The 25,056-nt window shown below is 43.6% G+C and overlaps 1 protein-coding gene across 1 annotated transcript in view; it reads right to left on the reverse strand.

The window, feature by feature from the left end:
* znf704 (zinc finger protein 704) overlaps positions 1-25,056 on the reverse strand; it is a 202,901-nt gene that overhangs the window by 6,992 nt on the left and 170,853 nt on the right. The window contains exon 8 of the mRNA XM_067980699.1: positions 24,375-24,476. Within this exon, the coding sequence (XP_067836800.1) occupies positions 24,375-24,476 (102 nt within the window). The remainder of the gene's footprint in view (positions 1-24,374; positions 24,477-25,056) is intronic.

A 25,056-nucleotide genomic window follows, 5' to 3' on the forward strand; every position in this document is an offset into this window, starting at 1 on the left:
GCAGTACTGACAATGATATGATTCGGGCGTGATTTCTCACCAACTTTCTGTGTGGATAAATGGTTACTGGTGGCAAGAACCTACTGAAAATAAAATAAAATGTTTTGTCGTTGCCATTCACAGAGATTGCAGCTTTCATGACTCATTTCTCCGAGTCTTAAATAGGATATTTGTTGAGAAACAAATATTAACCAGCTTAGAGTCAAATAGAGTCATTTTAACCAGCATAAATGTTCTTTTGTGTAACAAAGCTCAAGATTTATTAAAAGCATTAAAGTAAAAAGCGCCAACAAAAGGTAGAATAGAAGAGTACAGAATAGCAACCATCATCTAGCTATGAAGCCATGATCATTAGATCCCAACATCTAGAGAATACATAATGAGCTTTTGATTTGGTTCACTTTTGCCAGGGGGATTGAAGTACAGCATAACAGTGCAGTGTAGTCTTGTAACAAAGACGTTAATTGTACATATCAGAGTTCTCAGAGCTGGCAAATACTCTCATCGGTTTGTTCTAATGGGCAAAATATGGTAATTCACTCAGCGACATTGAGCACAATTACTGTAAATCACAGTGCTTCATACCAATAACTTCAATATTATTTATGCTTCATGGATTCTACAGAGGACTGGGTGAGCATCTGTAGTATATCAAGTGTCCCACTCCAAGCACCATAAAAGGATTGAATACGGATACATACTACACCGTATTATCGTCCATAAAAATAATTGAAATTCACATTAACTCTTTAGCCAAATTACTACAAGTACTGAGTATGTTCATCTCCAGGACATTGCGGGTAATTATTATAAATCACTGTGAATTGCTTTTTCAGAGCAAGACACTGTGGGGTACAGAAAGCATCCAGTAGCTTTCATGGAAGGGTTATGTCCACAATTACGGTGAATCATCTGCGCCACTACTGTCCTTTTTCAGACAGCAATGATGGTTGTCTGTATTCTTCACAAGCACAGCGATAAAATCAACAGCAGTCACTGTATCCGTCACGGTAACAGTTCTTAGAAGCAGGCCATAAATAAGCACATATGGGCGAGCACAATGTCCATTTCCTGTAATTGGTTCAGCCTGTTCCCTTGTCACTACACTGCAGCTCTCTAGGAATTCAACTGCGCGTACAGGAGCTGATAGAAAAGAGGCTTCAAAAGAAGCAGTTTGAAGGAGTAATGAGCTAGGACATTGAATACAAATGCTGCATCACTAATGTCAGGTAATGTTTGACGTCTGCAGTAGCACTTCTACATCCAAGTAAAACAAGTTTCCAACTTAGGAAAAAAACATTCTATTTCCCTTCCAATATTGAGCTCCACTGCTGTCTAGTGGTCACCTCTTAGAATCAGGTTGTCAGAATGGTTTGGCTCTGGGTAATGCTGCTGATCTACAAACATTTGACCAACGGCAGGTGCTGGGGGAAGGAGCAGGGGGGGTTATTTTTCTATGCTGCTTGGTACTCCATTCAGGCCTTGGCTCAGAACTGGAAAAATTGACATAAAGAGAGCTTGTGTATTTGAATGAAAATTGATGCTGAGATTTGCAGATTCACACCTGGTTTGTTGAGAGTCCAAATCTCAGTGCCTCAAATGAACAATTTTTGAATTTAGACAATATTCTCACAAGAAATATTCTATGGTTTCCCACACTTCTCTAACTGTACTTTTTATTCAAAACTATAAAATGACACAAAACTGATTTCTACAGCTGTTATATAAAAAGTAATATGGCCAAGATTGGGGGACGGGGGGGACAGGGGGGTTGGTACGGTGGTACTGTCCTTTTACCTGTGGGACCTGGACCCTCTGTCTGTTGGCTTTAAGTGTTCCATATAAAATGAGTCTGTTCAGTACCTTATGGGTACAGGCCCATAGTACAGTACTGTCATAATTCAGTGCTAAACTGACTGTTCCACTGAGAGATACAATAGAGCGCTGGCTGATGATGAGATGGAATTGGGAATAACTGAAGCAGCTTGGGGAGCTGGTTTTCTGATGTTGTTGTAAAGACATGTTGACGGGGAACAGCAGAGGAACTTTCCCTTGCATATGATCCATGTCGTAACTGAGCATTCTATAATTGTACGTTAGAAGAAAGAACTTGCATTTATTTGGATACAATTGTGCACAGCAAGGTTCCACAAACGGCAATGTGATAAATAACCAATGAATCTGATTTTGGTGGTGTTAGTCAAGGGATGAATATAGTCCAGGACACTGAGAGAACAGTGCCCTGGGATCCTTTACGCCCACATCAACAGGCAGACGTTGTCTTGGTTTGTCATCTTAACCAAAAGACAATGCCTCTGCCGATGCAGCACTCCCTCAGTACTGCACTGAAATATGATCTTAAGATTACATGCTCAAGTTCTGGCTTGAACCCAAGACCTTCTGACTTAGCCAAGCTGACACTGAAACTGAAACAGCACATTTAACTGAAACTGGATGCCGAAACAAAAAAGTTTTCCATACCCCCCCACCCACCCGTCAAATGACAGATCAGTCATATTTCAAATGGTACAAAGGACTACTGGCGCTCAAAGAGTTAACCAACAAAGGCAAAACAGGCATGACTAAACATGAGCTATTCAAGAACATGAAGGACGGTGAATTTAATACGTCCTCCACACATACTTACTTAGGCTTTGCCTTCCAATGAGACCTTCTGGCCAATTCATTTGCTGACAGCATCCACCTAACGTACCATGATATCAAAGGGTCAGTGGCAAGGCTGGGACTTCATGCATGAATTCTCAATATTAGAAAAAAACATAAGTAATAACAAGATGGGGTAAAGATTTTCTCTGTGTAGTATTATGAAGAAGGTGTTTACGATTTCATGCATATAGCGCAGAGGAAATATTCCCCGTGATGTATTTATTCCCTTTTAAGACCGTTAATTACATTCATTTATCCATCCCAAAGGTTACTAAGTGCTTAACAATTTGTAATATACTGTAATCCCAGCAGCAGAGTGAACTCTATGAATATAATTGAATCCAGTGGCTTAATGTAAACAATGTGTTAGCTGTGTTCTGAGCAATGCAGGAGGCAAAACAAAATTGTTGATTGGAACTCCACTCTAAAATAAATATTTCAGAGTTTAAAAAAATATTTTACACAAATTAATTTAGTGATAATACCATAACATCTGATGTGGTAAGTTTAGAACTGATTTCTGGAAGTTCCTCAAACAAAAAGTGATCAACAGGGAATGGAGTTCCAGGTAGGTTAGTGCATGCAAAACCATGGAATTATTTAAGGAACAGTAGAATCCTATGATGGCAAGGGGTTGGATTGCAGGTTTGATGAGCCAGAAAGGGCCGAATGGCCTTCCTCATCTCTATCCTGTGATCTTAGAACAGATAAATAAGTAATAAGTATTTAAAGGTAGGATTCTTTCTGAGTGTGTTGTCAGAGATAAAAACTGCTCTTTTAAAAGATAAATCACACTGGATTTTAAAATTCTGTTAAATAGCATGGAAAAGAAAGCAATCCTTCTGCCATCTCAGATCTGTTCCAAAGGTTGTGCATTCTTGCACCTCCCCTGCAGACTGACCTACTTTCCTCAAAATGCATGGTGCAGTGTTCAGTGAAAAAGGCTTATGCTGTATTTGATACTCTACATAACCTTGAGTAACATTGGAGCACTGCAGGACCAATAGAATTTTTTTAAATAGTAAAGTGAAACCAAATAAAATTAAGAAACTGGTAAATGTTGTCATTGGTTTTGAGTGAAGTTTCCCATTCTTATATTTAATGCCTAAGCACAGATGAAATAATATAACCGTCTATTTCAAAAAATTAAAATATCACTACAAATGTAAGCAATGCACACACTCCTCCCCCACCTGAGAAAAACACCCGAGAGGGCTGAAGAAAAACGCCATTTCCTATACATTAGGGGAGGGGGAATTTCTGCCGGGGTTGGGGGGTTCACCTGCTCGACCACCATAACATCAGTGGGATAGCCGTGGTAACCTTGGGAAAATGGTAAATGACATTTTTCTGGGGTTCCTGCAGCTTTTGCGCCAAAGTTAAGGAAGATGAGTGAGAGAACTCCTGCGGAAATTCACCCCCTGGGCTAACTTTGGGACTCAAGATTAGATTTTTTGTCAAGGCAAAATCTCAGGCAAAAATACGGCAGAGTGCGATACACGCCTTCCTGACAAGAAGTTGCTGGGTCAGCCCAATTTTTATATTGACATCGGGCTCCTGGGTTATGAATACCACTGATTATGAGCTCCCCATTTCTGGAGCGGAGACTGCTGCTGCAGGATTTAGAGTTGCGCAGCAGATTAAAAAGAGACGTCACACCTGGAATTGTTTTGCAAGCAGAACTAAAATATCCTTTAATGTTAAGTAAGTTATGGGAGCCGTTAATGTGACTTACTGTGGATATATTATGTGCCTCATAATTATAAATAGCATAATTCCAGTGACTATGATTTGTTCTTGTTGTGAATGATGATAAGAACATAAGAACATAAGAAATAGGAGCAGGAGTAGGCCAATCAGCCCCTCGAGCCTGCTCCGCCATTCAATAAGATCATGGCTGATCTGATCCTAACCTCAAATCTAAATTCATGTCCAATTTCTTGCCCGCTCCCCGTAACCCCTAATTCCCTTTACTTCTAGGAAACTGTCTATTTCTGTTTTAAATTTATTCAATGATGTAGCTTCCACAGCTTCCTGGGGCAGCAAATTCCACAGACCTACCACCCTCTGAGTGAAGAAGTTTCTCCTCATCTCAGTTTTGAAAGAGCAGCCCCTTATTCTAAGATTATGCCCCCTAGTTCTAGTTTCACCCATCCTTGGGAACATCCTTACCGCATCCACCCGATCAAGCCCCTTCACAATCTTATATGTTTCAATAAGATCGCCTCTCATTCTTCTGAACTCCAATGAGTAGAGTCCCAATCTACTCAACCTCTCCTCATATGTCCGCCCCCTCATCCCCGGGATTAACCGAGTGAACCTTCTTTGTACTGCCTCGAGAGCAAGTATGTCTTTTCTTAAGTATGGACACCAAAACTGTATGCAGTATTCCAGGTGTGGTCTCACCAATACCTTATATAACTGCAGCAATACCTCCCTGTTTTTATATTCTATCCCCCTAGCAATAAAAGCCAACATTCCGTTGGCCTTCTTGATCACCTGCTGCACCTGCATACTAACCTTTTGGTTTTCTTGCACTAGGACCCCCAGATCCCTTTGTACTGCAGTACCTTCCAGTTTCTTGCCATTAAGATAATAACTTGCTCTCTGATTTTTCCTGCCAAAGTGCATAACCTCACATTTTCCAATATTGTATTGCATCTGCCAAATCTCCGCCCACTCACCCAGCCTGTCTATATCCCCTTGTAGGTTTTTTATGTCCTCCTCACTCTCTACTTTCCCTCCCATCTTTGTATCATCTGCAAACTTTGATATGTTACACTCGGTCCCCTCATCCAAATCGTTAATGTAGATTGTAAAGAGTTGGGGACCCAGCACCGACCCCTGCGGAACACCACTGGCTACTGGTTGCCAGTCCGAGAATGAACCATTTATCCCAACTCTCTGCTTCCTATTAGATAACCAATCCTCCACCCATGCCAGAATATTACCCCCAATGATGATTAATTGGTCATTTTTTGCAAAAGATGGGAGAAACTGGATACAAAAAAATGTGTTTCTGTCGATGACTAAAGAAAAACTTGCATTTGTCCCAAAGCATTTCACAACCAATGAAGTACTTTTGAAGTGTAGTCACTGTTATAAAGCAGGGAAACACAGCAGCCAACTTGCACAAAGCAACCAGATAATTTGTTTTGGTGGTGTTGATTGAGGGATAGTGTTGGTCAGTACACTGCGAAATCCCCCTGTTCTGCTTCAAAATAATGCCATGGGATCGTTTACATCCACCTGAGGGGCAGACAGGACCTCAGTTTAACATCACATCCGAGTGACGGCACCTCCGACAGTGCTGCACTCCTTCAGTATTGCACTTAAGTGTCAGCCTAGATTGTGTACTTAAGTCTTTGAAATGGGGCTTGAACCCATAACCGTATGATTATAGAGGCAACAGTGCTACCACTGAGCCAAAGCTGACAGCTAGCTGGACTAATGAGCGTTCATACTGCTCAAACCGCTAAACAGGCAACTTCATAGTATCATAGTAGGTACAGCACAGGAGGAGGCCATTCGGGCCATCGTGCCTATGATGGCTCTTTGAAAGAGCTATCCAATTAGTCCCATTCCCCTGCTCTTTCCCCATAGCCCTGTAATTTTTTTCCCATCATCCAATTCCTTTTTGAAATCCACAATTGAATTTGTTTCCACCACCCTTTCAGGCAGTGCATTTCCAGATCATAACTACTCGCTGCGTAAAACAATTTTCCTTATGGTGCCTCTGGCTCTTTTGCCGATCACCTTAAATCTGTGTTCTCTGGTTACTGATCCTTCTGCCACTGGAAATAGTTTCTCCTTATTTACTCTATCAAAACATTCATGATCTTGAACACCTCGATCAAATCTCCCCTTAACCTTCTCTGTTCTAAGGAGAACAATCCCAACTTCTCCAGACTCTCCACATAACTGAAGTCCATCATCCCTGGTACCATTCTAATAAATCTCTTCTGCATTCTCTCTAAGGCCGTGACATCCTTCCTATAGTGTGGTGCCCAGAAATGAACACAATACTGCAACTGAGGCCTAACCAGTGCTTTATAAAGGATTAGCATAATCCTCTTGCTTTTGTACTCTATGCCTCTATTAATAAAGTTCCTGCACTCCCTTTAAAATTGTACCATTTATATTGCCTCTCCTCATTCCTCCTACCCAAATGCATCACTTCACACTTCTCTGCGTTAAATTTCATCTGCCATGTGTCTGCCCATTTTGCCAGTCTGTCTATGTCCTCCTGAAGTCTGTTACTATCCCCCGCATTGTTTACTACATTCCCGAGCTTTGTGTCATCTGCAAACTTAAATTATACCCTCTATACCCAAGTCCAGGTCATTAATATATATCAAAAAGAGCAGTGGACCTAATACTGACCCCAGGGGAACACACTGTATACTTCCCGCTGAAAAACAACCGTTCATCACTGCTCTCTGCTTTCTGTCCCCTAGCCAATTTTGTATCCATGCTGCACTGTCCCTTTAATTCCATGGGCTCTGATTTTGCTAACAAGTCTATTGTGTGGTACTTTATCAAATGCTTTTTGAAAGCCAACCACACTATCCTCATCAACCCTCTCCGTTACTTCATCAAGGAACTCAATCAAGTTAGTCAAAATGATTTTCCTTTAACAAATCCGTGCTGACTTTCATTTATTAGCCCATACTTTTCCAAGTGCCAATTAATTTTGTCCTGGATTATTGTCTCTAAAAGTTTCCCCACCACCGACGTTAGGCTGACTCGCATGTAATTGCCAGGGTTATCTCTTTCCCCTTTTTTGAGCAGGGGTGTAACATTTCCAATCATCCAGCAATGTCCCCATATCCAAGGAGGATTGGAAGATTGTGGCCAGAGCCTCCACAATTTCCACTCTTATTTCTCTCAGTAACCTAGGATGCATCCCATCTGGACTGGGTGACTTATCTAATTTGAGTACTGCCAATCTTTCAAGTACCTCCTTTTTAACTATTTTTATCTTATCTAATATCACTACAATCTCCTTCTTTACTGCTACAATGGCAGTATCCTCTTCTCTAGTATTCATTTAGTACCTCAGCCATGCCCTCTGCTTTCACAAGATCATTTTTGTCCCTAATCGGTTCCACCCTTCCTTTGACTACCCTTTTACTATTCATATGTTTATAAAAGACTATCGGGTTCCCTTTTATGTTAGTTTATTCTCATACTCTCTCTCTGCCCCTCTTATTCCCTTTTTTAGATCTCCTCTGTACTTTCTGTATTCAGCCTGGTTCTCTACTGTATTATGAACCTTACATTTGTCATAAGCCTCCTTTTCCTGTTTCATTTTAATCTCCGTATCTTTAGACATCCAGGGAGCTCTAGCTTTGGATGCCCTTCCTTTCCCCCTCGTAGGGATGTGTCGACTCTGTACACGAACCAACTCCTCCTTGAAGGCCTCCCATTGTTCAATTACTGTTTTGCCTACTGATTTTTGATTCCAATGCATCTGCGCAAGATCCCTTTTAAACTCACTGAAATTTGCCCTCCTCCAGTTAAGCATTTTCACATTTGATTGTTCTAGTCCTTTTCTGTAACTATTCGAAACCTAATGCTATTATGATCATTGTTCCCCAGTGTCGTCAGCTGGAGGAGCTCGAGTTCCTGGTTTCAGAGCTTGAGCAACAGCTGGCGTCACTGCAGTGCATCCGCGAGGTTGAGAGCTACGTGGATAGCACGTTTCAGGAGGTGGTCACCACGCAGCTTAAGAGAGGGACAGGGTGACCGCCAGAGAGGCAAGGAGGAGCAGGCAGGTAGTGCAGGAGTCCCCTGAGGGCTGAATTCTGCTGAGGGAGAGGGTTCCTCTGTGTAATGCAAGACCATAGCACCATGGGTGGCCCAGTTTTACAGGGGGGAGGAAAAAGGTCAGGAGAGCAATAGTGATAGGGGATTCCATAGTTAGGGGAGCAGATAGGAGTTTCTGCGGCCGCAGACGTGATTCCAGGATGGTATGTTGCCTCCCTGGTGCCAGGGTCAAGGATGTCACTGAGCGGCTGCAAAACATTCTGCGGGGTGGGGGGGGGGGAGGGGGAGGGTGAACAGCCAGAGGTCGTGTTTCAGATCAGTATCAACGACATAGGCAGAAAGAGGGTTGAGGTCCTGCAGGCAGAGTTTAAGGAGTTACGAAAGAGATTAACAAGCAGGACTCAAGAATAGTAATCTCTGGATTACTCTCAGTGCCACACGCTACTGAGTATCGAAATAGGAGGATAGAGCAGATGAATGCGTGGTTGGAGATATGGTGCAGGAGGGAGGGCTTTAGATTCCTGAGGCATTGGGACCGGTTCTGGGGGAGGTGGGACCTGTACAAGCCGGACGGGTTGCACCTCAACAGGGCTGGGACCAATATCCTTGCGGGAAGGTTTGCTAGTGTTGTTGGGGAGGGTTTAAACTAACTTGGCAGGGGGATGGGAACCTGAGAGGAGATTCAGAAGGGAGAGTAACAAAGCTGAAATTGGAAGGCAGAAAAGTAGAAAATGAAATTGGAAGGCAGCGGAATCAAAGGCCAGCAGCAAATAAGGTCAAAATAGGAAAAAATGTTAAAAAGGCTAAATTAAAGGCACTTTATCTGAATGCACGCAGCATTCGCAACAAGGTAGATGAATTGACGGCACAAATAGAAGCAAATGAGCATGATCGAATTGCCATTACGGACACATGGCTGCAGGGTGATCAAGGCTGGGAACTGAGTATGCAAGGATATTCGACATTTAGGAAGGACAGGCAAAAAGGAAAAGGAGGTGGGGTAGCGCTGTTAATAAAGGATGAGATCAGTACAATAGTGAGAAAGGATCTTGGCTCAGAATATAAAGCTGTAGAATCAGATTGGGTGGAGCTAAGAAACAGCAAAGGGCAGAAAATATTGGTGGGTGTTGTTTATAGGCCACCAAACAGTAGTGGTAATGTAGGGCACGGTATAAAGCAGGAAATTAGAAGTGCACGTACCAAGGGTAATACAGTAATCATGGGGGACTTTAATCTACATATAGATTGGGCAAACCAAATTAGCACTAATACGGTGGAGGACGAATTAATGGAATGTATACAAGATGGTTTTCTAGATCAGTATGTTGAGGAACCAACTAGGGAACACACTATTTTAGATCTAGTATTGTGCAATGAGAAAGGGATAATTAATAATCGTGTTGTAAAGGAGCTCTTAGGGAAGAGTGACCAAAATATGATAGAATTCTTCATTAAGTTTGAATGTGATGTAGTTCAATCTGAAACTAGGGTCCTAAATCTCAACAAAGGAAACTACGAAGGTATGAGGCGCAAGTTGGCTGTGGTTGATTGGGGAACTACATTAAAAGGTATGACGGTAGACAGGCAATGGCTCGCATTTAAAGAATTAATACATAATTTGCAACAAATATATATTCCTTTAAGGCACAAAAACCCAACAGGAAAAGTGGTCCAACCGTGGCTAACAAGAGAAATTAAAGATAGTATTAAATCAAGGAAGAGGCATATAAAGTTGCCAGCAAAAGCAGTAAGCCTGAGGATTGGGAGCATTTTAGAATTCAGCAAAGGAGGACCAAGAAATTGATAAAGAAAGGGAAAATAGAACATGAGAGTAAACTAGCGAGAAACATAAAAACGGACTGTAAAAGCTTCTATAGGTATGTAAAAAGGAAAAGACTGGCAAAGGCAAATGTGGGTCCCTTACAGTCAGGGACGGGAGAATTTATAATGGGGAATAAGGAAATGGAAGAGAAATTAAACAAATACTTTGTGTATGTCTTCACGGAAGAAGACACAAAAAACCTCCTAGACATACTAGAGAACCAAGGGTCTGGCGAGAATGAGGATCTGAAAGTAATTAGTATTAGTAAAAAAATAGTACGAGAGAAATTAATGGGACTGAAAGTCAATAAATCCTAAGGAACTGATGATCTACATCCCAGGGTTTTGAAAGAGGTGGCTATAGAGATAGTGGATGCATTGGTTGTCATCTTCCAAATTCTATAGTTTCTGCAATGGTTCCTGCAGATTTGATGGTAGCAAATGTAACCCCACTATTTAAGAAAGGAGGGAGAGAGTAAACAGGGAACTACATGACTGTTAGCCCGACATCATTAGTAGGGAAAATGCTAGATTCTATTATAAAGAATGTGATAACAGGACACTTAGAAAATAATAATAGGATTTGGCAGTCAACATGGATTTATGAAAGGGAAATCATGTTTGACAAACCTAATGGAGTTCTTTGAGGATGTAACTAGTAGAATAGATAAGGGGGAACCAGTGGATGTGATGTATTTGGATTTTCAGAAGGCTTTCGATAAGGTCCCACAGAGGAGGTTGGTGAACAAAGTTAGAACTCCCACATGGAATTGGGGGTAATATACTGGCATGGATTGAGAATTGATTAACAGAAAAAAAACAGAGAATAGGAATAAACGGGTCTTTTTCAGGTTGGCAGACTGTGACTAGTGGGGTACCGCAGGGATTGGTGCTTGGGCCCCAGCTATTTGCAATCCATATCAATGATTTTGTTGAGGGGACCAAATGTAATATTTCCAAGTTTGTTGAGGACACAAAACTAGGTGGGAATGTGAGTTGTGAGGAGGATGCAAAGAGACTTCAAGGGGATGTAGTCAGGCTAAGTGAGTGGGCCAGAACATGGCAGATGGAATATAATGTGGAAAAATGTGAAGTTATCCACTTTGGTAAGAAAAACAGAAAAGTAGAGGTGCTCTCACTAATGCATAAATGCTGAGAGATTGGGAAATGCTGATGTTCAAAGGGACCTGGGTGTCCTTGTACATGAGTCACTGAAAACTAACATGCAGGTGCAGCAAGCAATTAGGATGGCAAATGGTATGTTGGACTTTATTACAAGAGAATTTGAGAACAGGAGTAAAGATGTCTTACTACAATTATAGAGGGCTTTGGTGAGACCGCACCTGGAGTACTGTGCACAATTTTGGTCTCCTTACCTAAGAAAGGATATACTTGCCATAGAGGGAGTGCAATGAAGGTTCACCAGACTGATTCCTGGGATGGTGGGATTGTCATATGAGGAGAGATTGAGTAGACTAAGCCTATATTCTCTAGTGTTTAGAAGAATGAGAGGTGATCTCATTGAAACATACAAAATTCTTACAGGGCTAGACAGGGTAGATGCAAGGAGGATGGTTCCCCTGGCTTCGGAATCTAGAACCAGAGGTCGCAGTCTCAGAATAAGGGGTAGGCCATTTAGGACTGAGATGAGGAGAAATTTCTTCACTCAGAGGTGGTGAATCTTTGGAATTCTCTACCCCAGAGGGCTGTGGAGTCTCAGTCATTGAGTACATTCAAAACAGAAATCGATAGATTTCTAGATATTAAAGGCAGCAAGGGATATGGGGATAATGCAGGAAAATGGCGTTGAGGTAGAAGATCAGCCATGATCTTGTTGAATAGTGGAGCAGGCTCGAGGGGCCGGACGGCCTACTCCTGCTCCTATTTCTTATATTCTTAAATGCTCCCCCACTGAAACATGTTCCACCTGCCCCACTTCATTCCCCAGAACTAGATCCAGCACTGTTTCCTTCCTGTTGGGCTGGAAACACACTGTCCAGAATGTTGTCTTGAACACATTTCAGGAATTCCTCCCCCTCTTTGCCCTTTACACTGTTACTGTTCCAGTCTATATTGGGATAATTTAACTGCCCCATTATCACTATTCTATAGCTCATGCGTCTTTCTGTACTTTCCCTCCAAATTTTCTCCTCTATTTCCTTCCCACTATTTGGTGGCCTATAGTATACACCCAGTAGTGTAATTGCTCCTCTATTGTTCCTTAATTCTAACCAAATAGATTCTGTCTTTGACCCCTCAACTACATCATCCCTTTCCAGTGCAATAATAGTTTCTTTCATCAATACTGCCATCCCCTCTCCTTTCTTTCCTTCCCTATCTTTCTTGAATACCTTGTTGCCAGGAATATTAAGTACCCAATCCTCCCTTCTTTGAGCCAGGTCTCTGTTGTTGCCACTATATTATAGTCCCATGTGGCGACTTGAGCCTGTAGCTCACCAACCTTATTTACCTTTCAAGTAAAAGGCACACCAAACTCATCTTAGAATGCCTCGCATTTGCCCCCTGTCTGATCCCTCCTATTTCTGAACTATTCTTTGCTCTAGTGTTACTTGTCTCTCCCATTCTCTGTGCACCTTGTTTCTCCTCTCTGATGTTTCATCCTGGTGCCCATCCCCCAGCCAAATTAGTTTAAACCCTCCCCCATAGCATTGGTTAACCTCCCCGCCAATGTTCCCTCTAATTTTTTTTGGCCATGTGCGGAATAAATTTGGGTTTGTGCACCGATAGAAAGGGTGTGTGCGCCACCATAAAAAAAATCACAACTTTGAACAGAACATCTTTTTAGAAAACATTATTCAGAACAGAACAAAGGTACAAAATAATGGATAATTGTAACAAGGCGAGCTGTCCACGATTTTTAATTAAACAAAGCTGGTTATAGAAATTTCAGAAGTAAACATTGCCACCAGAGGAATGGGGGCATCCTGACTGAGACCCAGAGTCTGTAGATGACAGGCCAGATGATGGAGAAGAAGAAGGTGACTGTCTTTGGTTTGTATGTTTTTACTGTGTAAATAAAGGCTGTGTCTCTGTAAAGTCACGTGGAGCAGCTATATGGTTTGATGGTTCAGCTCAGTCTAAATGGGGCAGAACTGGCAAATAAGTCGTCTGAAAAAGAATGAGGCAATGAGGTGCAAGTACACTGGGGCTTTACCAAGCCAGGGGTTGTTCAAGTACAAGGTGAAATTGTCCACTAAAACGGCTATTGGAGTGATAACTACCCTGATACATGTGCCTTGGAGTTCATTGTTTTCATGAGATCAGTAATTTTTTTGTGCCTGACATACAGTATATGTCTTGGATCTAGCATAAGTCCATCACACTTGAGATGTCACACTTCGGACATCGCATTTGCTGTGTCAAAAGTATAAGAAAAAAGCCAGTCATTTCCTTCTGCTTTTTCTGACCTTCATTACCTCGTCCCTTCCCAAGGGTAGGAGCCTGGGATTTTCTGCTAATGCACAGAAACTTCCCTCAATAATTAGCCTCCAATTGACATCAGAATCTGCCCATTGAGACCACAGTACAGAAGTTACTGATGTTTTTCAACACATTCAAATACCATTGTTTCAGCAGTGATTATGTCCCATAGCAGTGATGGAAGCAAACAACCAATGCTACCACCATTGCAAAAACCTAAACTTTTACTACTTAGGCATGTAGACACACACTGTTCCCCTGCTTGTGGAATCTGCCACTTTTTCCCCTTTCTCCCTTTACTCCTCTTCAGTTAGTGACTTACATTGAGGCACAGCTCTGAGAGTGTTAGCTGTTCTCTGGTACCTCATCCAAATGACCATTCTTCACATATGAGCCGGGACAGTAAAGGCTGTGTACTTCTGTTAATGCTGCAGGCAGAGGTGGCCCTGCTACCTGAGGTGCAACTGGAAACAATCGCCTTGTTGGTGTTCCAACTTCTCTAGTGCCACAGATACGTGGCATAAATGGAGTATAGCGATGGCTCAGTTATTAATTTGCATTCCTGCGGTGGAATCAAACCATGAATACTAAGTCCCAGGTCCAATCCCTGGTCTGGCATGTGCAGTGCTGTGTTTGCCGATGGCTATTTGATCATGGGGGAAACACAGCTGAAATTCTGAATTAGTGTGTGTGCATTATCTGAATGCACACACACTTTCCAGGAGGGATCGCTGGATTTAAGTCTGGAGCAAACACGGAACCTTTCTCCCCTCCCTAGTCCAGTAACACAGAAGGTAAATGTAGTGTCCCCACCGTTGGCTAACTCAGCCAGAGAGGGGATTGAACCTGATAGGATCTTGATCTACAGGACCTAGTTATCTACACACCCGACACCCGGGACACCCCCCCCCCCGACCCCCAAACACCCACCTCAAACTGAATCTCCACGGTCACGGGTGTGCACAGAGCCAGATCCGAGCACGGGCAGCAGGTCCGGAAGCAGCTGCAGACACAAAGTACGAGGACGACCAGGGCCTGCGCCAATTCCTAACTCCAGCGCATCTGCTCCGGTGGATATGAAGATCCACCAGACACAACAAGATCATTTATTTATGGTCACCCGGATGTGATTGATGATGACACCTCATGGCCCAGGTTTGGCGCGCGGATGGAATGAATAAGTATGCGGCAAACAACTGACTGCAGCGTGACCTTGCGTGCGCGCAGCTTAGAGGGAACAGTGCTCCCCACGAGGACACTGGTCCCAGCTCTGTCAAGGTGTGACCCATCCATCTTGAACAGATCCCTCCTGCCTCAGAACTGGTCCCAATGCCCCAGAAATCTGACTGTTTTGAAGGCAAAAATTCAACATGACAGCTGTTAATGCAGAAATCTTGCTGTCAATGTCTTAACGACAACCTTGGATAGCCTGCTTTACCCATGTTACCATGCAGGCACTTGTGAAAATCTTTGGAGTCATATAGGAATCCTTTGGTGAGGAGCCACAAATCAGGCAGACAATGTGAATGCAGTGACCACAACATTCTGGACATGGAATGCAGTGAGCAAGAAGCTATGATATGAAAAGAGCATAAAAGTAAATAAGACCATTGTGTTATTATGGCAAAAATAGCTGCTATTTGAGACCACTCTGCTCGTGTTTGCATGCCAAGCTTGCTCACAATCAGAATGCTTTCCTCCCCTTCAGTTCACTGACACTTTCCTCCCCTTCAGTTCACTGACACTTTCCACCCCTTCAGTTCACTGACACTTTCCTCCCCTTCAGTTCACTGACACTTTCCTCCCCTTCAGTTCACTGACACTTTCCTCCCCTTCAGTTCACTGACACTTTCCTCCCCTTCAGTTCACTGACACTTTCCACCCCTTCAGTTCACTGACACTTTCCTCCCCTTCAGTTCACTGACACTTTCCTCCCCTTCAGTTCACTGACACTTTCCTCCCCTTCAGTTCACTGACACTTTCCTCCCCTTCAGTTCACTGACACTTTCCTCCCCTTCAGTTCACTGACACTTTCCTCCCCTTCAGTTCACTGACACTTTCCTCCCCTTCAGTTCACTGACACTCTCCACCCCTTCAGTTCACTGACACTTTCCTCCCCTTCAGTTCACTGACACTTTCCACCCCTTCAGTTCACTGACACTTTCCACCCCTTCAGTTCACTGACACTTTCCTCCCCTTCAGTTCACTGACACTTTCCTCCCCTTCAGTTCACTGACACTTTCCACCCCTTCAGTTCACTGACACTTTCCTCCCCTTCAGTTCACTGACACTTTCCACCCCTTCAGTTCACTGACACTTTCCTCCCCTTCAGTTCACTGACACTTTCCTCCCCTTCAGTTCACTGACACTTTCCTCCCCTTCAGTTCACTGACACTTTCCTCCCCTTCAGTTCACTGACACTTTCCTCCCCTTCAGTTCACTGACACTTTCCACCCCTTCAGTTCACTGACACTTTCCTCCCCTTCAGTTCACTGACACTTTCCTCCCCTTCAGTTCACTGACACTTTCCTCCCCTTCAGTTCACTGACACTTTCCTCCCCTTCAGTTCACTGACACTTTCCACCCCTTCAGTTCACTGACACTTTCCTCCCCTTCAGTTCACTGACACTTTCCTCCCCTTCAGTTCACTGACACTTTCCTCCCCTTCAGTTCACTGACACTTTCCTCCCCTTCAGTTCACTGACACTTTCCTCCCCTTCAGTTCACTGACACTTTCCTCCCCTTCAGTTCACTGACACTTTCCTCCCCTTCAGTTCACTGACACTTTCCACCCCTTCAGTTCACTGACACTTTCCACCCCTTCAGTTCACTGACACTTTCCTCCCCTTCAGTTCACTGACACTTTCCACCCCTTCAGTTCACTGACACTTTCCTCCCCTTCAGTTCACTGACACTTTCCTCCCCTTCAGTTCACTGACACTTTCCTCCCCTTCAGTTCACTGACACTTTCCTCCCCTTCAGTTCACTGACACTTTCCACCCCTTCAGTTCACTGACACTTTCCTCCCCTTCAGTTCACTGACACTTTCCTCCCCTTCAGTTCACTGACACTTTCCTCCCCTTCAGTTCACTGACACTTTCCTCCCCTTCAGTTCACTGACACTTTCCTCCCCTTCAGTTCACTGACACTTTCCTCCCCTTCAGTTCACTGACACTTTCCTCCCCTTCAGTTCACTGACACTTTCCACCCCTTCAGTTCACTGACACTTTCCACCCCTTCAGTTCACTGACACTTTCCTCCCCTTCAGTTCACTGACACTTTCCTCCCCTTCAGTTCACTGACACTTTCCTCCCCTTCAGTTCACTGACACTTTCCTCCCCTTCAGTTCACTGACACTTTCCTCCCCTTCAGTTCACTGACACTTTCCACCCCTTCAGTTCACTGACACTTTCCTCCCCTTCAGTTCACTGACACTTTCCTCCCCTTCAGTTCACTGACACTTTCCTCCCCTTCAGTTCACTGACACTTTCCTCCCCTTCAGTTCACTGACACTTTCCTCCCCTTCAGTTCACTGACACTTTCCACCCCTTCAGTTCACTGACACTTTCCTCCCCTTCAGTTCACTGACACTTTCCTCCCCTTCAGTTCACTGACACTTTCCTCCCCTTCAGTTCACTGACACTTTCCACCCCTTCAGTTCACTGACACTTTCCTCCCCTTCAGTTCACTGACACTTTCCTCCCCTTCAGTTCACTGACACTTTCCTCCCCTTCAGTTCACTGACACTTTCCTCCCCTTCAGTTCACTGACACTTTCCTCCCCCTTCAGTTCATACTGACATTTACTCCTCTCTTCAGTTCATACTGACACAAAGAAATTTTGTAATAGCTTTGAAAGATCAGGAATTCCCACAGAGCAGAGCTTCATCCACCAGAACAGCAAGGTTCATCAGTTAGGAGCCAGGAGCAGCGTTAACGTAGATCCAGGTGTAGTACCAGGAGCCATACTGAGGGTGGAACCGGTGTGATGGAAGCTGGAAGCAGTGCTCAATTTTCTTTGTTTTTGTTGTCCCAGGATAGAAAGTGTCATTCATCTGACTATGCCCCTGGTCATGTTAAGACGTCAGAATGTATCAATCAAACAACAGAGTACTGTGTGCGTATAGAAAAATGAAAGGACTGGGGCCGTTATTACACTGTAATGTGATTATATCCAGGTTTTCAGTAATTTGCCAACAAGCCAAAGCCTCCTTTATCTGCACCCCTAGTGATCATTTAAACACCTGATACCGTGTCAATTAAATGATAATGGTGGGTTTTGAGTTGCATGTAATTAAAATTAAAGCTAGTTATTGTGAAACCCTCTATTACAATTCTTTCTTGAGGATACACACATCTGAACTATCATATGATTTAGCTTAAGCATGTCAACTGTGAAAACGATTCGAATGGTCATTGCTAACTGACAATTTACCTTATTGCTGGCCACAATTTAGACAGTGTTAAGGTCAGTTATTGCTCATTGTTTTCTGCAAGTAGAGAGAATTTACATTGCAGTTTGGCTAATATTGGCATGTGCATATTTCTGGACGTCCAAGATATTTATAGTCTGATTGCTGCTCTTGTATGTGGATAGGGACCTGTCCAGCAGATCATTCAATGTATTTGGCACAGATCAATGAAACTAGCCATTACATTCAATTTAAAAACTCCTAGGTGATTGTCATTCTGAGGTACTGATTCTTGATTGACAACTGTGTCTGGGGTGAAACCACGAGTAGGGCCTGTGAGTAGAGGCAAGATGAATGATTCCTCGTGGTCCTATTGATGGACAACTTTGTGGCCAGGAGTTTATTTAGGCTGCTTACCCTTAGCTCAACAGTTCGCCCATAGCCAACAGAGAAATGGTGCTAGTTTGACTCTAGTTTCACCATATAAGAAGTGCAGATCCATTTTCAAGATCCGAAATATGTTGAGAGATAGCTCAGGAGAAAGTGCTCTTCATAGTTTAGATTTATATCAAACAGGATAATAGTTTGTAATTACTGTACCCATATACTGTTTTGCACTGATTCCTGTTCATTTACATTAAATGAACCATTTGTTGGTTTATAGCCTGAGCCATGGTCTGTTCAATCTGCCTATTGCAGGAGAGGAGAATCATGTGGTAAGCCAGTGTACAGTGCCAAGGGTTCTCTGCTGAATCCCTGGGTCTTCTTATTGTTCACTCAGATATTGGGCAGGTAAAGACACATTTGGGTTTGTAGGGTTTGTGAGGTCTACTTAAAGGAATGGTCAGTGATGCTGGACCTGAACAGTAAAGCTAAACATGGAGGAAGATTTCCTTTTTTTGGCATTTGTAAATGTAAAATTGTAGATGTCTGTCCAAAAATGTGTTTATGATATTGATGCAAATAGGGAATTGAGGAAATTTCCCCGCTTTTTCATATATAGGCCCTGAAACGTAGGCTAGTAGTAGACAAACACTTAACATTTTTGTCTGAAATTTCTCTCACCGCTATTTTAGCGGAAGTGTTAAACTATATGCCACATTTTCTTTTTGAAGGGTTGTAATGATGACAACACTGTAACATATGCTCCTCTTCAGGAAGTTGCTGCGGGGCTCAGTGTTGAACAGCTCCATAGGATCTCACAGTATCCAACGTCACTCACTCCAGCACAATGAGCACTAGTTCAAGTACATTCACCCTGGGGAATTTAGTGTGGGGGAGGAGGATGATACACAGAGCACAGCTGAGCAACAACAGGTGTTCGTTTCAGAAGGTGCAGGAATTTGGTATCCGATTGCCCAGCTTGCCATAAGTCCGGAGATCCTGACACATCTATCCTTCCTGCCACCTTGCTCAAATGACTCTAAATGTGACAGGAAGCCTCACAACTGCAGATGTAGCAGAGTCAGTTGCTGGGCCATCTCATGACCCAGCTCAAGGAAGTAGAGGGCCACATCAATTGCAAGAGGCTCTCACTGACATATAATAACTAACCACCACGTCTACTTCTGCCACTGGGGAAGTGCATAGAAGAAGCATAACATTAGGGTGTACATCATGGCTATCTTGCAGTGTCACTTAAGGGATGCACCAGGATGCAAAACACTAGGTACACTTGTATCACTGTTACTACAATAAAATTTGGTTGCACTGAGGTCTACTGTTTCTAGAGATTGTTTTTTGTATGGTGTTGAATAATGTATCAGCAGTTGATAGGAATGGGATCCTTCGTAGTTGAGTTGAAGCTAATGGCAATGTAGGTGAAGGTATATATTGGCACAGTGAAGGTGTAGAGATCGAAAAGGATGCTTTGGGTGGAGTGCTACTTGAGTGAAAGTATCATGTATGAGAGCTTCGGGTACGAATCTAGCAGTATCCAAATGTGTTTCTCCAGAAAGATTTCATGGCTCTTGCTGCTCTCTTATTGTCTCCTAGGCGTAGTTGGTTGTCTTCTTACTCCATGCTTATACCTCAATGGATGGCAAAGTTGTGCACCATGCAACAGACTATAATGATCCTGGAGATTTTGGCAAGGTTGTATGGTCAGATGTCCCGTGATCCATTGAGGAACCTGAAGCAGTCCCATTATGCCTATTATGCAAATGTATAATGGTCCTGGTAGCTGCATCATATCTGCTCTTGGCTGTTGTTTGCAGACGGGTATCATGAACTATGGCTCATGAAAGTAGCCTTGGTCTCGTAGGAGCAAACCTTGGAACCCTTCTTTTTGGATCAAATTTGATTCACTCCACGTGATATCAAGAGACGGCTGAGTGCATTGGATACAGCAAAGACTATGGGCTCCAGCAACATCCCGGCTATAGTGCTGAAGACTTGTGCTCCAGAACTAGCCACGCCTCTAGCCAAGCTGTTCCAGTACAGCTACAACACTGGCATCTACCCGACATTGTGGAAAATTGACCAGGTATGTCCTGTCCACAAAAAGCAGGACAAATCCAATCCGGCCAATTACCGTCCCATCAGTCTACTCTCAATCATCAGCAAAGTGATGGAAGGTGTCGGCGACAGTGCTATCAAGCGGCACTTAGTCACCAATAACCTGCTCACCGATGCTCAGTTTGGGTTCCGCCAGGACCACTCGGCTCCAGACCTCATTACAGCCTTGGTCCAATCATGGACAAAATAGCTGAATACCAGAGGTGAGGTGAGGCCCTTGACATCAAGGCAGCATTTGACCAAGTGTGGCACCAAGGAGCCCTAGTAAAATTGAAGTCAATGGGAATCAGGGGGAAAACTCTCCAGTGGCTGGAGTCATACCTAGCACAAAGGAAGATGGTAGTGGTTGTTGGAGGCCAATCATCTCAGCCCCAGGACATTGCTGCAGGGGTCCCTCAGGGCAGTGTCCTAGGCCCCACCATCTTCAGCTGCTTCATCGATGACCTTCCCTCCATAAGGTCAGAAATGGGGATGTTCGCTGATGACTGCACCGTGTTCAGTTCCATTCGCAGCCCCTCAGATAATGAAGCAGTCCATGCCCGCATGTGGCAAGACCTGGACAACATCCAGGCTTGGGCTGATAAGTGGCAAGTAACATTTGCGCCAGACAAGTGCCAGGCAATGACCATCTCCAACAAGAGAGAATCTAACCACCTCCCCTTGACATTCAACGGCATTACCATCGCCGAATCCCTCACCATCAACATCCTGGGGGGTCATCATTGACCAGAAATCTAACTGGAGCAGCCACATAAATACTGTGGCTACAAGAGCAGGTCAGAGGCTGGGTGTTCTGTGACGAGTGACTCACCTCCTGACTCCCCAAAGCCTTTCCACCATCTACAAAGCACGAGTCAGGAGTGTGATGGAATACTCTCCACTTGCCTGGATGAGTGCAGCTCCAACAACACTCAAGAAGCTCGACACCATCCAGGACAAAGCAGCCCGCTTGATTGGCACCCCATCCACCACCCTAAACATTCACTCCTTTCACCATCGGCGCACTGTGGCTGCAGTGTGTACCATCTACAGGATGCACCGCAGCAACTCGCCAAGGTTTCTTCGACAGCATCTCCCAAACCCGCGACCTCTACCACCTAGAAGGACAAGGGCAGCAGGGACATGGGAACAACACCACCTGCACGTTCCCCTCCAAGTCACACACCGTCCCGACTTGGAAATATATCGCCGTTCCTTCATCGTCACTGGGTCAAAATCCTGGAACTCCCTTCCTAACAGCACTGTGGGAGAACCGTCACCACACGGACTGCAGCGGTTCAAGAAGGTGGCTCACCACCACCTCTCAAGGGCAATAAATGCTGGCCTTTCCAGCGACGCCCACATCCCATGAACGAATAAAAAAAATAATACAGGCACTGTGGATAGTCTGGGAAGTCAGCATTGACCTGCATGATCTTATGCTGATGGTCACAGATGAGCATCTGTGTACCGGAAATGTGAGTACAGGCTTGTAAGACCACCTGGGAGCCAATTAATAATGCCAAGGTCTTTGGAGAATCATGTTACTTAGAAAAAATGCAGTCTCACACTGCTGCTGGAAATATAATAAAGTTGTTTGCTCTGCCGAATAAGGAAATATCTACTTGCTTGATACATCAGTGCACTGTAGATTGACTGATGTTGCTGATGTGCCTCCAGGCACACAGGAATAAGCCTTAGGCAGGGCTGCAGTACGATGACAGCCACTGGCAATGCCATATCTTTGGTGATGCTTGACTGGAGGTCAGATTCCAACATGTAGCACAACTCTGTGACATTCGCTCCTGTGAAGCACAGCCTTGAAGACAGAGTACCTCTGACAAATCCTCTGCCCGTACATTTGGGTCTAAAGTAACAGTGGATGCAGGCAATTTGCTTCTTGTGTAACCTTACCTGTCCAGTAATCTCTTCTTAGTTCCTCTTCTTTTTCCTCCAAATAACAAAGTTATTCAAGAGGAATATCCATGGTAGAAGTATAAATTTCAGTGCCAAAACTATTCGCGAGAAACAGTATGGGAAAATACCACCAAAAAAGGACCTAGTATATTCTTTCCCCCTAGGCTCCAAAAGCCAAGTAAAAGAAAAAATTTGGTCCCCTCTAAATGTTCACTTCCTATTAATACATCCTAATATCCTTGAATGTTCACTTTCTATGGGCATGATGAACACGTTACATTTCAAGCATGAATTGCAGGAAATTGTGTGTGCGTCACCGCATGCCTTTAAATGAAGGTCTCACCTGTTGTCTGAATGATCAGAAAATTCACGCTACAGACGTTTATATTCTGTGGGGTTGTCCCAGTCCACTGCCATAACTTCGGCAGAATTCCTGGAGAAACAGCGTAAACAACCATTTTTAGCCATTTACACTGTTTCTCTGGGGGTTCCGCCAAAGTTGTAGAATAGGAGAGTCGCCGTGGAAATTCCACTGACTGTTTTAAGTTCAGTTTTCTGGAAATAATGTACCAACACAAATTTTATCAATAAGGGGACAGGTAGCAGTATAGAAAGCAGGCTGGCTACAAAACAGAAAACAGAGTGTAGGGTTAAGGGTAGCTACTCAGACTGGCAAAAGATGGGAAGTGGTGTTCCGCAGGGATCGGTGCTGGGACCACTGTTGTTCATAATTTACATTAATGATTTGGATTCGGGAATTGGAAGTACAATTTCAAAATTTGCGAACGACACCTAATTGGGGGGTTTAGTTAATACAATGGAAGAATGCGTAAAAATGCAAGAGGACTTTAATAAACTTGCAGAATGGGCGTGTAATTGGCAAATGAATTTCAATATAGACAAGTGTGAGGTGCTGCATTATGGTAGGAAGAATAAGGAGACCACATACTTCTTGAATAATAAGAATCTGGATGGGGTAGAGGAATAAAGGGGTACAGATACACAAATCATTAAAAGTAGCGACTCAGCTTAATAAGGCCATAAAAAAGGCATATCGATCACTAGGGTTCATTTCTAGAGGGATAGAATTGAAAAGCAGAGAAGTTATGTTAAACTTGTATAGGACTTTGGTTAGACCACACTTGGAGTACTGTGAACAGTTTTGGTCTCCAGAAAGGATATAGCGGCATTGGAGAGGATGCAAGAAAGATTCACAAGGTTGAAAACAGAACTGAGAGGATAAACTTATCAGAAAAGATTAAACAGGCTGGGGCTCTTTTCTCTAGAAAAGAGACGGCTGAGGTGTGACCTGATAGAAGTCTTCAAGATAAGAAAGGGTTTGATAGGGTAGACGTAGAGAAAATGTTTCCACTTTTGGAGGAGTCCAAAACCAGAGGTCATAAATATAAGATAGTCGCTAATAAATCCAATAGGGAATTCAGGAGAAACTTCTTTACCCAAAGAGTGGTAAGAATGTGGAATGTGGCCCCCAGGGAGTAGTTGAGGCAAATAGCATAGTTGCACTTAATGGGAGCTAGATAAGCACATGAGGGAGAAAGGAATAGAAGGGTATGCTGATAGGGTTAGATGAAGAAGGGAGGGAGAAGGCTCGTGTGGAGCATAAACGCCGGCACAGACCAGTTGGGCCGAATGGCCTGTTTCTGTGCTGTAGTTTCTATGTAACTTGATATAACACGAAATCATTGAAAGTTGCACTATTGTTTTGAAACAATATTAGAACTGTACTAAGTAGGATTGCATTCTAAACAATGCCTGATGTCTCCAGCTGCTCCAATGTTTCACTGTCTGGAGACCGCAAGTGCCTACTACTCCTTAGGCTCCTTATACTTACTGGCATGCCTGTAAAGGTAACTGGTGGAGATTGCCAGGAGATGCTGAATCCATTGCTGCTAGGTGTGAACTTTGATCCAGGAATGTTGACAGGTGCTGTGGCCTGTTGGAAAAAGTGGTATTGTAAGGAGATCACATTGCCCAGGAAGAAGCTGAAACCTTTCAATACAAGTGCAACTAATCAGTACAGACGTAAAGAGCCCATGCACTGTAAGCTACCACCAGAATTACATAGAGGTACATTCACATTTAGGTAAAGAATTCCATAGGGTCCTGCTTTTTATGAGTCAGTGGCTTATATCTGGAAAATAACTGTGTTAAATCCCTGTGATTGTGGAGTAAATTAATTACCAGATACCAGGTTTTGCCTGTAAAGGGAGTTCTGCTGTTTACCTGTCCCACACAACACCTCTGATGCTCAAATATTACAGTATATTAGAAAATCTCTTTTACACTCTGTGAGACCTATGCTACTACCACCTGTTTCTGAAAGCATTGGTCCTCCACATCCAGCTGCAAGCTGTACGTAAAATTGCCCAGGCTCTCTAAAACCAACTGCTGGGAAGATCCATCTTAGCAGTTCTGCTGGGTTGTTGGTCTTAATGAGTCACAGCGGTGTTCAGCTGGCTGTGTGAGACCTGAGATTCAAGAATCCTCTGCACCAGCACACATCTCATGGAGAG

This window comes from Heptranchias perlo, chromosome 3 (assembly GCF_035084215.1).
Source record: "Heptranchias perlo isolate sHepPer1 chromosome 3, sHepPer1.hap1, whole genome shotgun sequence".
NCBI lineage: Eukaryota > Metazoa > Chordata > Chondrichthyes > Hexanchiformes > Hexanchidae > Heptranchias > Heptranchias perlo.